Source organism: Mauremys reevesii, linkage group 1 (genome assembly GCF_016161935.1).
Source record: "Mauremys reevesii isolate NIE-2019 linkage group 1, ASM1616193v1, whole genome shotgun sequence".
In the NCBI taxonomy this organism is placed as follows: Eukaryota; Metazoa; Chordata; order Testudines; family Geoemydidae; genus Mauremys; species Mauremys reevesii.
The window spans coordinates 349600281-349615566 of NC_052623.1; the positions used below are offsets into that span (position 1 = coordinate 349600281).

Genomic DNA, 15286 nt, shown 5'->3' on the forward strand with positions numbered 1-15286 from the left:
CCCAGTCCAGTGCTGTGGTTTCTATTGCTTCTGTGTGATGCATAAAGAAGTCATGGAAGTATTTTTATGAATATTTGTAGATTGTCTGAAGTAAGAGGCTATGGAAGTGTAAAGTATTATTCTTATTGAGGGAGTCACCAGATGGCACCATTCCACACAGCATGCAAGCAGTGTATATTCTTTGAATAAATGCTGTATTGTTGTTAGGTTTTTTTGGACATAGTTTCTTTTAAAGGAAGCTGTTGCAAACAGCAAGAGAGTTTGTTCTCTGTCTTTATTTCTCTAATTCCAAATCAATACTTGGTGCAGAGTTGCTTCCTGGGAACCAGGTATTGGTTTTGGGGTGAAGATTTCAGAAAGTGGGGGGTTTTCTGCATGCCGTTTGTGACTACCTCTGTTCATGGATTCATGTATATTGTGTATATAAACCAGTTACAGTAAGGATAAACCCCTTCACCCTGCGTCATTGATTTTTTCTTCAACGGGAAACCAACCTGGAGGGTCCTGACCTCTGCTAACACTCGGCAGAGGGGCGATATCATTATCCCACAATGCACTTAAACATGCTTTATATTTTTAATTTTCTTATTCCATTAAATTAACATTTTATAAGAGGAAAAGTTAAGGATGGTTATTGTTAAGCAGAGCTCAGCTTGAGTAAAGAGTCCAAGTTCTTGACGTGGGGTATAAACTGACGGTTATAATACTAAGAAAGACGGGTGAGGTTCTTTTCATTTTTATAGTTACAATGGGGATAAAGCTTTCCCCATAATGGCTTCTCCCAGCTGTTCCAAGTCCTTGTGGGTTTGGGCACTGGAACTGAAGATGGGCAGCCTTTCTCCTGCCCTCTCGGTCACCCTTCTGCTGGCACCCAGGCAGTGTGGAGGTGGAAACTGTCTGATTCAGATGCGGAGGGGGCTACAGCTGGATCTAAGGAGAGGAGTAGATTGGAACAAAGAGTCTGGCAAGACTTGGACTAAAGAGTGGGGGGAAATATGACTGAGACTGGCTGGGCAGTTTTATGGGAGGTCTCAAAGATACCTCACCTCATAGTAAGACGTGTCTCCTACCATAAGCGTTGACTCCATAGCTGCTCCAGGGCTCAAGCGCCCAAGGAAAAAAATAGGGGTGCTCAGCACCCACCAGCCACAGCTGTTTGGCATGGCGGCTGATCAGCTGTTCAGCGGCTGGCGGGAGGCACTCGGGGGAGGGCAGAGAGCAGTGAGCGGCAGGCAGGCCGGGCCCTCAGGGGAGGGGGTGGGGCAGGGGTGGGAGGAGTAGGGGCAGGGCCTCAGGGCGGAGTGCAGACATGCCAAACCTCTGAAAAAATGCAGAAATTGGGCTTGTTTTTGGCTTAATTGGCTTGTGAGTTGCTTGTTAGAAAGTTTTTGGCTTGTAGCTTGTTGCTTGTTTGGCTTGTAGCTTGTGTTTGTTGTAGCTTGTTGCTTCTTTTTTTTTTATCAGCCCCTGGCACGCAGGGGCAAGGGCGGGGGGGAAAGTTGGGGCAAGGGCGGGAGAGAGTCAGGGGTGCACAGTGGGTCCACCACAGTCCCAGACTGCACGCCGGGGGATCTAGTCACATAGAGTGTTGGGGTTCTTAGGGACTGGCTTGTTTTGGCCTTGTTTTGAGGTGGGATTAGCTTGATTTCTGGCTTATTGTGAAAGTCGGGGTGTTTATTTACCGCATGAAAGTTGGCAACTGTGGCGGAGTGGGGATGGAGCACCCATTGGGAAAAATAGAAGTCAGCGCCTGTATCTCCTATGTCACATTTTTCTGCCCCTATTTTCTTCAGTGTTTCTGGCCTTGATGGAGTAATTGTGAGGAAACTGAGTGATTATCCTCCCACAGAAGCCTGGGTTCTCTGACTCTGGTCTCATTTCCTCCACAGAAATGATCTAGCTGCCGGTTTCTTTGTTTGGGTTCAGAGGGAATAACCATGGAATTGCTTTACTTGTTTTGGTTTCATCGTGGAAGGCAAAGAAGTTTAGAGGCAGGGATGTTGGGAAAATAATTTTGACCGAGACGATATTAGGGCCTGATTCATAACTGCATTACTGCAGATTAACACCAGTGTAAATCCACTGATTTTTAATGGACTTGATTCTTATTTACACTGTCACTTTGCATGACTGTGGCAGAATAAAGAGGTCTTTAGTGGGCACAAATTACATTTAAATCTAGTTCAGGGGCCCCTTCTCGCTTGCATGGTGGCCTTGGCATAAATGAGAATCAGGCCCATTCTGTCGCATCCTCTCAGGTGGACATCCCAATACGTCTAAATATCTTTTCCATTAACAGAGAATGGCCAGGTGTACGTCCAAAAGAAGCCCACCATGTACCCACCCTGGAACAGCACGTTTGATGCCCATATCAACAAGGGTAGAGTCATGCACATTGTTGTGAAGGACAAAAGTGCGGAAATGGTTTCAGAAACCACAGTCGAACTCAACGTACTGGCGGACAGATGCAAGAAGACCAATGGGAAGACAGAAATATGGGTAAGCGCGTTGGGTTCTTAACACCACTGATGGCTTGTTAGAGATAACCCTTATGGAATAAGGGGAGGCGCTAGGTGCATACCAGATTGCAAATGTAACTGATACGCCAACAAAAAATGTCTGCCATCCAAGGAGCACATGTGGAGTCATCTTATGTATTGCTTGATGGAAAGCAGTCCATGAACATCAAAAAGAGCAACCTAATGCTTTCATATTAACTGTCGCTGCTATATTAAAACATATACCTTATATTAGCACGGATTCTGGTTCCTATAAGTCATGCAGACAAAATAGCTTTGATTAGATAATCCTTTGGGGCAGATAGTAATATGAGTGACTATATATGAATTATTTTATGTGCCCTAGAGAAATGCTCTTAAAATTTAATCTTTCTAATATCAATGGACTGATTCCCCGCTGCATCACTTCAGTGTTATATCACTGCATCAGCGGTGTAAATCTGAAGTAACGCAGTGATGAAACAGGCTCAAAGTATTAATTACATGGCACGATAATCCCAGCAGGTAGGCTGCAGGTAATACTGTTTAGCAAATAGTATTTTTGTGATTGCTGTACTCTTAATAGGGACACGACATTTGGAGAAATGTTAAATTACTTGAATCGCAGGTAGTTTTTCCTGTCAGCTTTCAGGCTAACTTGCAGAGATACCAACTTTTTCTGATTTCCCGAAGGGTGCTCACCCCCACTCTGCCCCAGGCCCTGCCCCCACTCCACCCTTCCTCCAAGGCCCTACCCCTCCCCTGCCCCTTCCTACCTTGTTCCGCCCCCGCCCCTGAGTGCACCCCACCCTCACTCTGCCTCTTCATGCCCCAGCTCCTCCTGCCCGCTGCTGATCCTTGGCAGGTGGGAGGCACTGGAGAGAGAAGGAGGAGCTGATTGGTAGGACCAGCCAGTGGGTGCTAAGCACCCACTATTTTTTTTTTCTGTGGGTGTTCCATCCCCGGAGCACCCACAGAGTCGGCACCTATGCTAACTTGTAAGTTTTACCCATAGGGTGACATTTTCAAAAGCATCTAATTTCTGTTTTTAAAACAGTTTGGGTACTTCAGAGCCTAAGGGTATATAGAGTCTAAGGCCTGGTCTACACTATGGGGTTAGGTCGAATTTAGCCGCATTAGGTCGATTTAAAAATGAATGCACACAACCAACCCCATTCCGTCAACCTAAAGGACTCTTAAAATCGACTTCTGTACTCCACCCCAGCGAGGGGAGTAGCACTAAAATCAACTTTGCTGGGTCGAATTTGGGGTAGTGAGGATGCAAATCAACGGTGTTGACCTCCAGGAGCTATCCCAGAATGCTCCATTGTGACCGCTCTGGACAGCACTTTGAATTCCGATGCACTAGCCAGGTACACAGGAAAAGCTCCGGGAACTTTTGAATTTCATTTCCTGTTTGGTCAGCGTATGTCTGCACACAAAGAAAAACCTGCAGCTTGCCCATGCCAGCCAACTTGGGCTCGTGGGGCTCAGACAGTGGAGCTGATTCATTGCTGCGTAGACTTCTCAGAGTGTTGTTTTTTTAAGCAGAAATCCTTCAAAAACAAAATGAAACATTTCATGTTGGGTCGAATCAAACTTTCCTTGAGGTTTTTTACTTTTTCTAATTGCCGAAAAATTTCATTGTGGGTCAACCTGAAACAATTAAAAAAAAACAACAACTTTTTGATTCAGCCAGCAAACCAAAAATATTGATAGGCACCTAACTCCCATTAAAGCCTATGGGAGTTAGGTACTTACAGCCAAATTTGCAAAAGTGCTTAGCGCTCAGCAGCTGCCATTGGGAATGATATCCCTTCCAACCCTGAGATTCTATGATTCTATATGTTCTCTTGATGGAAGCTGGTGGATACCGAGCTCCTTTGGCAAATTTCAGCCTTACTTATTATTTTATCCATACTTACGTATGTTCTAGCATGCTGTTCCCAAGCCTCTGATGAGAAGCAGCATAGTCTTATAACTGCCTGTCTGTCCTCCCACAGCCCTTCTATACACTTTGTTCTCTGGTGTACTTTGTTGTCCAGTAGTTACTGTGTCTAATAATGAACGAACCAAAACCAAGCATTTATTGCCATTTATTGAACTGTGTGGAAATTCATTTTTTTTCTTGCCAGCTGAGATTATTGCTAGACTTTAGCTTTGAGTTGGCTCAAGCATCTAACATGATTGCCATTAAGCAGTATTGCTGTCTAACATCTACACATTTTCTTTCTCCTTGTCTCAACCAGCTAGACTTGAAACCTCAAGGGAGAATGCTAATGAATGCAAGATACTTCCTGGAAATGAGTGGCAAGTGACACTATTTATTGATTAATTGATTCGATTTCTGGTTACGTGGGGCAGACAAGTCACCTTCAGATAAACACCTACCATTTAAAATAATGCTCACTTCAATGCTGATGATTCACCTATAGACTTGTATTGAGATTATTGCAATGGGTTGAATGCAGCTCCACTACGAAGAGCGATTCATATAGCATTGTTGGGTTCCATGCTTGCTGTCCCTCAGTTATTTGCATTCAAATTTGCTAGCTTTACCAGTAAAAAAGTGGATTCTCTAACTGCCAGCCCTACATATGCATTCCCTTAAGCCAACTAGGGTAGACCCAGAAGGAAAAAGGACCTAATTCCAGATCCAGCTCCCATCCAGGACAGTGGAAAGACTCCCACTGATTTCAAAGGTTTGGACTGGCCCCGTATAGAGCTCCTAGCTGAGAAATGTATACATTAAGAAAATATTGGTTTGGAGCAATCTCAACATAAAGGGATGGCAACATGCATAAATGGCCATGTAAAACACATTTTCATCTTTTGACCTTAATGACAAAACCTGAACTTAGAAAGATCTTCCAATGAGACAATGAAAATAATTCATAAGGAAGCATGTGTGCGTTGGTACTTTTCTTCAACTCCTACCTCTGATGGGTAGTAAGGCTTCTGCTGTCACGCTGTATCAGCTCAGCATTGAAACAGAAGTCTTAACCCATCATAGGGGCTAACCTTTAGAGAGGTTAGGTGTATAGTACATCTCTGAATTGCACGTAGCAATATCCGAATCAATACTTCAGTGCAAGCTACTTCCTACAGAATACTTAGGTGAATTGTTGCACAATCCACTATTTGATATTATTCTATTTAGCAAGGGTTGGGTTTTTTTTCCTCGCAAACCTTGCAGAATCACACTAACTGGGAATTTAACTGTGTATTTTCATGAATACAGCGTATAGGAAAGCAGTACTGGCCTGGGAGAATGACAAGGAATATGCAAAAAGAATCTTTCAGCAATTTATATATATAATTCTAACCACTTTTTTCAGGGTGACAATTCTGTGTAAATTGAAAATCTTACACCTGAGCACTCATGTCAAGAGTTGAAAGGTCTATATTTTTGAAAACAGCTTCATTAATATTTACCCCGTGGCCCTGATCTAACTCCCATAGTTGGATCTAGCCCTAAATTTTTGTAGTATTACAGATTGTACTTTGAACTGCAAAGAAACTGCATCTGAAAGAGAACCCAGTGGGTTTTAAAAAAACATGCCTCAAAAATACTTTTCATCACTTAATATTTTAGCTGTTCGTTTCTCTTAAGATCTTGATTTAGATCAAGGTACCATCAGTGAGGTCAACAACATCCCAAAGAGATACTTGTGACTGTTTTCCAGGCACATTCTCTCCTTTACATTGAATCCAATGGCAGCACTTCCATACTGCTGGGGCATTCGTTCAATTCTGAATAGAGGGAAGTGCACGACTTATGGACCCACACAAACCACTTCCTTTAAAGCCTAGGGTTTCCTTGGAAATCTCCCAACCAAATACTAACCAGACCCAGCCCTGCTTCGTTGGTGAAAGCCAACAAAAGGAGAAGACAAGAGCTTGTCTGTATTAACACATTCTGCTTCTGCGGGTTATAGAGATCAGAAAGGGTTCAGTGTCTTTTTATTTTCAGAAAATTATTTGCTGGAAACAACACATTAAATAATTCCTGTGCTCTGCATATTATGAATTAGCATTAGCAACAATTCATTGGTCCCTGTTGTCTTGTAATTCAGCATGTTAAGCCAATTCCAACCTTTGGAAACATATATTTAGAAGCACGGGGCTGTAGTTTGGGGGGGATTATCATGTAATGTTGCTTGCCACAGAATGAAATAGCCTTTTTCTAATAATAAATAGCATCACCCAAGATTCTAGAATTTAAATGGAAACATATATGGGAAACAAACACACTATTTAAAATATGGGTAGAAGTGGGAAGAAAGTCAGATAGGGCTCGAGGCATTGGCTGTAGGATCTAGAATTTTCTCCCTTAAGTCATCAGTTCAGCGCTAGTTCAGATCAGTAGAAACCAAAATTCAGGGGTCCCAGGTGAAAGAAGGTGATCTCAGTCCATTTCCTAGTGGATAGTTCTACCGGCACAATTGACCTCGTTATCAACAATAGCTAGCAATACTGAACAGTGATTGAACAGACATGGAAACTGAACTATTTTCTTGCCTGTAGATGTGCTCTACGGCTAAGTTACACTGGGGGTGCAACATGAAGGACACCTACACTATCATTGTAGCAAACAGTTCAATCCACTTTATCATTAGAGTTGGTCGGAAAAATTCCAATGCAACAGTATTTTGTCAGAACTTGCCAATTCATCAAAAATAAAATGTTTCACAGAGATGGTTCAATTTCACCAAAGTTCCAATGGAACCCAGGCAGTGTTTTGTGCCAGCTCACCCACCCGGCTCCTTGGCAGCCTGTCTGCTGGGGACCTCAGGGCTTCCATGGTCCATGGCTCCAGGGACGCATACTAGGCAGACTGCTTCAGAGTCAGAGACTCCAGAGATTCAGGGGCCACCTGGTGGGCTGCTGGGGATCCCCCCAGTTTCCAGGGTGCACAACTTTCAGACAGCCCACCAGCAGCCTGCCCCAGAGCTGGGGATCTTTTTCAATGAGAATTTTGGGGTTTCACTCCCAGTTGGAACGAAATATAAAAATCCTCCCTGAAATGGAATGACCTTTCTCCGCCCAGCTTGGATTCTCATTGTGAATTTTGCCAGCTGTTTCCCCTCGATTTTTCCTCTCCTAGGTCATGCCTCCCATCATATGTTCACGTTGTAAATGCTGAAGGGATCCTCTACCAGTAGTTTCAGAGCAGCAAGTTGGTATTTAAACCGATTAACTGCTTATTTGGAGGACTTTCCCTTTCTGCTTTAAGGTGGTGGAATGAAAGCCCTCATGAAACAGACATGGGCACTCTGCCTGCTTCATTTCTAACCAGAGGATTCATGTGTAATCTCTTATAAGTTTTATACTAAATATCTATGTGAGCAAGTTTGGTCTCACATTAGTTGCTTCCACCAGCACAGTTACAGAGAGGAGGCTAGAGGGTAGGGCTGGGACTCAGGGCTCCTGGATTCTATTCTCAACTATACAGCCTCTGTCCTTCTGCAAGTCATTGAACTTCTCTGTATCCCAGTTCCCCATCAGTCAAATGAGTGTAATACCTGCCTCACCAGGGTGGTGCGGCGCTTCATTTATTAATGCTTGTAAAGCACTCTGAGATTCTCCAGTAAAAGACAGCTCAGAACACAGAGTATAAATACATTATAAGTACAGTGAGTGTATACACACACTGTCATTATACTGTACTTACACTGTATATATCCACACACCTAGACAGTAACTGAATTTCGTAATGAACTTTTACGTCTCCTTCCTTCCCAGATGCTAGAGAGCTGATTAACTTCGAGACAGAGGGGTTTTTCTCCTTGCATCAGCGCCGGGGAGCCATCAAGCAAGCCAAAATTCACAACGTCAAATGTCACGAGTTCACTGCTACCTTTTTCCCGCAACCTACATTTTGCTCTGTCTGCCATGAGTTCGTCTGGTATGTACAATGATTCAGTGTTTCCTCCACCTTTCATTCTGAAACTCGTTGTCCGTCATGTTAACCGGCTGCCCTTCCATAAGCACTCTGTGGCTACGAATGAATGAGAGTTGGTGTGGCAGCTTGGATCACAGAACCCCTCTTGGGAGCTGCCACCTGATGTGCCAAGACTACCTCTGCTCCTGCTTTCCCTGCCAGCTCGGGACCCCAGCACCCTGTCTTGCTGACCCAGACATGCCCGTCTGCTCCAACATGGGTCCAGGGTCTGAATTACTTGCCCCAAAGCTGCAGGTTTACCAGAAAGCAGCTAACAGACATGTTCCTGTCTTTAACATTCAAATGCCCATCTCCCAACGGGGTCTAAACCCAAATAAATCCGGTTTACCCTGTATAAAGCTTATACAGGGTAAACTCATGAATTGTTCGCCCTGTATAACACTGATAGAGAGGTATGCACAGGTGTTTGCTCCGCCAGGTATTAATACATACTCTGAGTTAATTAATAAGTAAAAAGTGATTTTATTAAATACAGAAAGTAGGATTTAAGTGGTTCCAAGTAGTAACAGACAGAACAAAGTAAGTCACCAAGCAAAATAAAATAAAATGAGCAAATCTATGTCTAATCAAACTGAATACAGATAAGATCCTCACCAGTTCCAGAATGCTCCCTTTTACAGACTAATCTCCTTTTAGCCTGGGTCCAGCAATCACTCACACCCCCTGTAGTTACTGTCCTTTGTTCCAGTTTCTTTCAAGTATCCTGGGGGGTGGAGAGGCTCTCTCTTTAGCCAGCTGAAGACCAAATGGAGGGGTCTCCCAGGGGTTTAAATAGACTTTTTGTTGTGGGTGGAGACCCTCTTCTCACTCCTATGCAAAGTCCAGCTCCAAGATGGAGTTTAGGAGTCACCTGGGCAAGTCACATGTCCATGCATGACTCACAGTTTTTACAGGTAGCATCCATTGTTTACACGCTACCTTGAACATCTTCGAGTAGACTTCTTATGTGGATTGGAGCATTCCAAGAGCCATTGTCCTTTAAGTGTTTCTTGATTAGGTACTTAACTTCAACATTCCTTTCCCCAGGAACTGACCAAATGCTCTACTAAGGTTATTTAGAAATCAAGCCAGTACACAGCCAACATTCATAACATTCATAACTTCGAATACAAAAATGATACATGCATACAAATAGGATTAATACATTCAGTAGATCATAACCTTTACGGAGATATGTTACATGGCATATGTAGCATAAAACACATTCTAAGCATATTTCCATAAAGCCTTATAAGAGGTACCATCACAGTTGGTGCAAGTGAGTTGCTTTCAGGTCTTCCCTGGATCACAGCCCAGTGCAATTCAGCATGTACATGTGTAGGCAGATGTCCCCAGGTACTTCTGTTACACACTAGACACTAATCATCATCTCAGGAGAACCTATTCCTCCAAACATCAGTGAAGAATTACTACTGCCCACCATTAAGACACCTGACCCCACTCTCACTCCCATACTTGACTCCAATGGGCCTTTTCAGTGAGAGTTTGTCTGAGCAGGGCCCAATCGAGCTCCTATTTATGTCAGTCAGGCACAAATCCCCAAAGGTATTTAGCCTCTCAACTTCCTTTGAAATCAATTGGAGTTAGGTGCCTAACTACCTCTGAAGATCTGGGCCTGAGAATCTTTCCATTGACTTTAATGGGAGCGTGATCGCCCTCGATGACCTCCTGAGTCCATTAGGACTGGAAACTGAGAAAAGGCCTCAGGTTTGGGGGCATTGGAACTGTTTGAAGGAGTAAAGACCCCTCGTGTGAGTAAGTGTCACGGTATCAGGCCCTTTATCTGTTACATGTAGGGGTTACCGGTACATGTTTCATTCCTGGGATATGACACACACAATTGTCATGTTTCTAATTGCATTTGCACCAGTGTGAACATTCACTCCTATCTTTTACTTTTTATGCAGTGACTAAAAGACACATAAGTTTCTAATAAACAGTTTGCCATTAACTGATGCAAAATTAAAAGTTGAAAAGTGCACAAAAAGGGCTGTGAGGGCCGCAGGCAGTCATTCTAACTACTAGCTGAAGTGAATAAAGATACTTAAGCTAGATAAGCCCTACAGGAGCTGATAAAAATCAATGTGGTTTTATTCAATTTTCATTGCATAAATACTGCTGACATTAGCGCTCTGGAAATTCAAAATTAACCAGCTTTGTGTTTATTCCAGGGGTCTTAACAAACAAGGCTACCAGTGCAGGCGTAAGAAGCTTTATTTTATTACTATCATTATTTATTCCGTTGTGGTTTTTTAAATGGCATTTTTTCCTAATATTGTGACTTATCTGTTCTTTCAGAATGCAATGCTGCCATTCACAAGAAGTGTATTGATAAAGTGATAGCTAAGTGCACAGGATCAGCAATCAATAGCAGAGAAACAATGGTATGTGTCACATTTTGGCGTAGGGATTCCATTCTGAGCTTTCTCGTGCTGATGTAAATCAGGAGGCACTCCAGTGAAGTCACTAAAGTTCCTGGTGTAGACTGGGTGTAATGGATCGGATTCGTGTCCTTTGCTTGCATCTTCCTAACCAGTCACACACAATCTCTTATTTGTGATGCACTCAAATTTAATAACTGAATTTTCAATATTTAAATCAAGACTGGATGTCTTCCACTGGTCCTGCTTTGAGCAGGGGGTTGGACTCGATGACCTCCTGAGGTCCCTTCCAACCCTGAGATTCTATGATTCCAAAAGCGATGCTATACCTCTAAGTTATGGGCATGAGGGAGATATTATTGGGTGAAGTTCGTTGGTCTTTATGATGCAGGAGGTCAGACTCAATTATCATAATGGTCCCTTCTGGCCTTAAAATCGAGGAATTTACCATTTCAAGAGTGTATATATTATCCAAAGTTTGCAGATTGTTAATAGGAGATCTGTATATTGACACATTCCCCTTTATAAGATTTTTATCTTGCTTTTTCACATCATTGTTCCAGGGAGCATTCCCCTACCCTGTGCCAAAATGAGAGTAAGCTGCCATTTCCGCCTTGATGTTAAGACTACATTTTTCTTAGTTAATTTCATCCCACAGCTCCGATTTACACCCATGTCGCATTTCCCTTCATCCGTTCTGATCCCTCCATGGTGTTTACACCCTTCAAACACTTTAGGCTGTTATTCTCAAAGCTAACTAGTGGGTTTAGCCACACCGTTCCCGTTGACACAGATGGGAGCTCTTTGCTACTTGGCTTTGTAAATCTATAGACAATTTCCTCTGTTTGGTCAATCCCAATAACAAAGATGCAGCACTGGCATGGATGTCACTTTTTTTCCTACCCTGTTTTCTATGTACAATATATTGCTTATTCCCAAGGATTTTTTTTCCCTGGGCATGGTAAAAACCCTGCCAACTAATAATAAGGCTGTCAAAGACCACTTGATGGGCAGCAGTATAATCCCCCTAAAATAGATAGAATAATATGGATGATGAGTGCTACTTTTTTTTAATTCAGCGCCGATGTAGAGTGGGCAGTATTTTCACTGCTGTCTTTTCTTGCAGTTCCACAAGGAGAGGTTTAAGATAGACATGCCTCACCGGTTTAAGGTCTACAACTACAAGAGCCCGACATTCTGCGAGCACTGTGGCACGCTTCTTTGGGGCCTGGCGAGGCAAGGGTTAAAGTGTGACGGTGAGTCCCGCTGCTCTGCAAATGTAGATGGAATGGGCCTTTGCAAGGCTACTCTATTGAGGAGCTGCAGTCTAAGGGTACGTCCAGACTTCCCGCCGGATCGGCGGGTAGCGATTGATCTATCGGGGATCGACATATCGCGTCTCGTCTAGACGCAATCTATCGATCCCTGAACACGCTCCCGTCGACTCTGGAACTCCACCAGGGTGAGCGGTGGTAGCGGAGTTGATGGGGGAGCCGTGGCCATCGATCCCGCGCCGTGAGGATGAGAGGGAAGTCGAAATAAGTTACGTCGACTTCAGCTACACTATTCCCATAGCTGAAGTTGCGTATCTTACATCTACCCCCCCCCCAGTGTAGACCAGGCTTAAGAGCCAAATCCTGTTTATGTTACACACGCAAATAGCTCCTTAATAGTTGGGGGCATGGGGACATGCTGACGGCAGAGCCCGAGGATCCCCCCCCCACACACACACACAGCAGGATCGTTTTGGGGGATGCACAAGGATGCATGATCAGGGCCGGCGCAACCATTTAGGTGACCTAGGCGGTCGCCTAGGGTGCTAGGATTTGGGAGGCGGCATTTTCTTTAGCAGTGACTGCGGCAGCCGGATCTTCGGCCCCGGTCGCCGCCGGCATTTAGGCAGAGGGAGCTGGGGCAAGGGGGGCACGGGGAGGACCGCCTGCAGCAAGCTGGGGGGGGGGGGCGGCACGCAGGGGAACTCCCCGCCCCAGCTCACCCCTGCCCCGCCTCCTCCCCGAGCACAGCGTGGCTGCTTCACTTCTCCCGCCTCCCAGGTTTGCGGCACCAATCAGCTTAGGTGCCGCAAGCCTGGGAGGCGGGAGAAGTGAAGCAGCCACGGCATGTTCGGGAGGAGGCGGGCAGGGGTAAGCTGGGAGGGGGTGCCTCAGGCGGAGGGTGGGGAGCTGCGGGGTGCCTCAGGGCGGAGGGTGGGGGTGGGGGCTGCCGCAGGGGCGCCTCAGGGCGGAGGCGGGGAGCTGCCGCGGGGCGGAGGGCGCCTCAGGGCGGGGGCTCGGGAGAGGGGGAGGGTGCAAGGTGGAAGTTTTGCCTAGGGCATGAAATATCCTTGCACCAGCCCTGTGCATGATCCATAGGGTTGAAGAGTGGATCCACATCTGTCCACAGGCTTAGGGAGGAAAATGCCCGCATGCATCTCTCCAGCCTGTGGCTTATTCTGGTTGGGCCAGCACAGTGACTATGCACCAATAGGATTTAACTGGTGCTTAGGCCTTGAGCTACATAGGGCTTCACAGGGGTGAATTTCTGGCTCAGGCCAATAGAAGTGCTCTGCCTCATGTCAAACAAATGCTGTTTATAATGCAAACCTCCCCAGGTTCTGATCACCTCAAACTTCTTCCTTTCAGCATGTGGCATGAACGTCCATCACAAGTGCCAGACAAAAGTGGCAAACCTTTGTGGAGTTAACCAGAAACTAATGGCTGAAGCACTGGCAATGATAGAGAGCACCCAGCAGGTACAACAGCTCGTGGGCTGAAACGGCATGGTTTAGTGGATAGGGTGCTGGTGTGGCATTCAAGAGACCTGGGTGCTAGTCTACTGACCCGCTCTGTGAGCTGGGGCAAATCATTTCACCCTCCATTTCCCCTTCCACTCTGTCTTGTCTATTTGGATTGTAAACTCTTCAGGGCAGGGACTGTCTCTGACTCTTTGTGTGAACAACAGGCAGCACAATGAGACCCAGATCTTGGTTGGGGCCTCTAGGCATGGCTGTAATATATATATATATATATATATATATATATATATATATATATAAACAACACAGAGACTCAAACTCTTCCACAGTGTGTTGCTTTAAAGAAACAAAGACTCCAAAATCATGACCTTCCTAATGCGTTCAATCGATGACTTCAGTTAGTAGCCAACTCCTTGTCTTTCTATAATTACGCCTGTGCGGATTAAGCAGGTTTAATAAGATACCTGTGCTTGTAGGCATTTTCAGCCCCTAACATCGCTCCTTTTTTGCTTGTGACCCAGGCTCGCTGTTTGCGTGACACTGAACAGATCTTCAGAGAAGGACCTATTGAAATTGGCCTTCCTGTTCCTATGAAAGAAGTAACTCTGCTTCAGTCTGTGCCAGCACCTGCAACTGGGAAAAGAGGTAGCTCTCCAATTATGTGTATTCACAGTCCCAATTATTTAAACTGTTAACCGGAGACAATGATAATAATGAACTTAGTCCATTCGTAGTACAGGGAAATAGACATCCTATGTATTACGTATATAAGCCACGCCCACTCTGTGCTCTGTCCCCCTCTGGTGGTGTCTTTCATCTCCCACTGACCAGGAAGCACTTCCCAAGCCTCAGAGGCTTCCCAGCTAGATTCCATGTAAGGACCATCACTTGTAATGCTGATGTCCCTGGATGGGTTGTTGACAGCAGGGATCAAACCTGGGAAATCCATAAATGAGCCTCTATTACTTGAGCTGAAAGACCCACCTCTCTGAGCCAAGGCCTAGCTGCCACCAGAAGGAGACAGAGAGTCACACCAAGTGGGTGTGGCTTACACTTACAAGAGGTTCCTTCCAAGCTTCGCGTGATGGCACAATTCTGACATAGTAGCACAGACATGATTTATGGCTTAGACCTAGTCAGCAACAATTCCAGTGCACGCTCCAAATAATGGAGTTTCCAAAAAATAACTCACTCCAGGTGATATGTTCATTAGTCAATACAAAGCAACATCTGTCGCTAGAGTCATGCCTCTACCAAAACATATCCCTCTCATCCACACTCTGTCATACCTACCCTCAAACTATTCCCAGCCACTCCATACAGGGGCAACTAATCCCCCTGGTCCCAGTGCAATTCCCTTCCACCTCTCTGTAGACATGTGCCCTAACCCATCCATTTCTGTCCTCCAGTGACATGAACCACAAAGCACCACACACACTGCTGACAAAATCTTCCCCAAATCCTCCTTTAGGTCAGGTATCCCAATACCCACCATTTCCCCCACCCACAACCATATTCATCAGAACCTCAAGAAGAAACATCACCCACTCTTTAGTTTGAACTATCTGCTCACCACTGAAAATTCATATCCCGGTTTTATTATTTTCTCTGTGTTGCGGCTTATAGCTAATGAAAGAGCAATGTTCTTGACAGATAGTAGCTTCATAATCGTTTAAATTGTTATTTA

The 15286-nt window shown here is 44.8% G+C and overlaps 1 protein-coding gene across 4 annotated transcripts in view; it reads left to right on the top strand.

The window, feature by feature from the left end:
- PRKCQ (protein kinase C theta) overlaps nucleotides 1-15286 on the top strand; it is a 90142-nt gene that overhangs the window by 35472 nt on the left and 39384 nt on the right. For 3 of the 4 annotated variants that reach the window (XM_039519610.1, XM_039519609.1, XM_039519611.1), the window contains 8 exons: nucleotides 2300-2499; nucleotides 4748-4808; nucleotides 8244-8406; nucleotides 10635-10666; nucleotides 10762-10847; nucleotides 11971-12100; nucleotides 13487-13596; nucleotides 14121-14244. In XM_039519610.1, coding sequence (XP_039375544.1) covers nucleotides 2300-2499; nucleotides 4748-4808; nucleotides 8244-8406; nucleotides 10635-10666; nucleotides 10762-10847; nucleotides 11971-12100; nucleotides 13487-13596; nucleotides 14121-14244 — 906 coding nt within the window. Of the gene's footprint in view, nucleotides 1-2299; nucleotides 2500-4747; nucleotides 4809-8243; nucleotides 8407-10634; nucleotides 10667-10761; nucleotides 10848-11970; nucleotides 12101-13486; nucleotides 13597-14120; nucleotides 14245-15286 lie in introns of those variants that run through there. The other variant, XM_039519612.1, reaches the window with a different exon arrangement.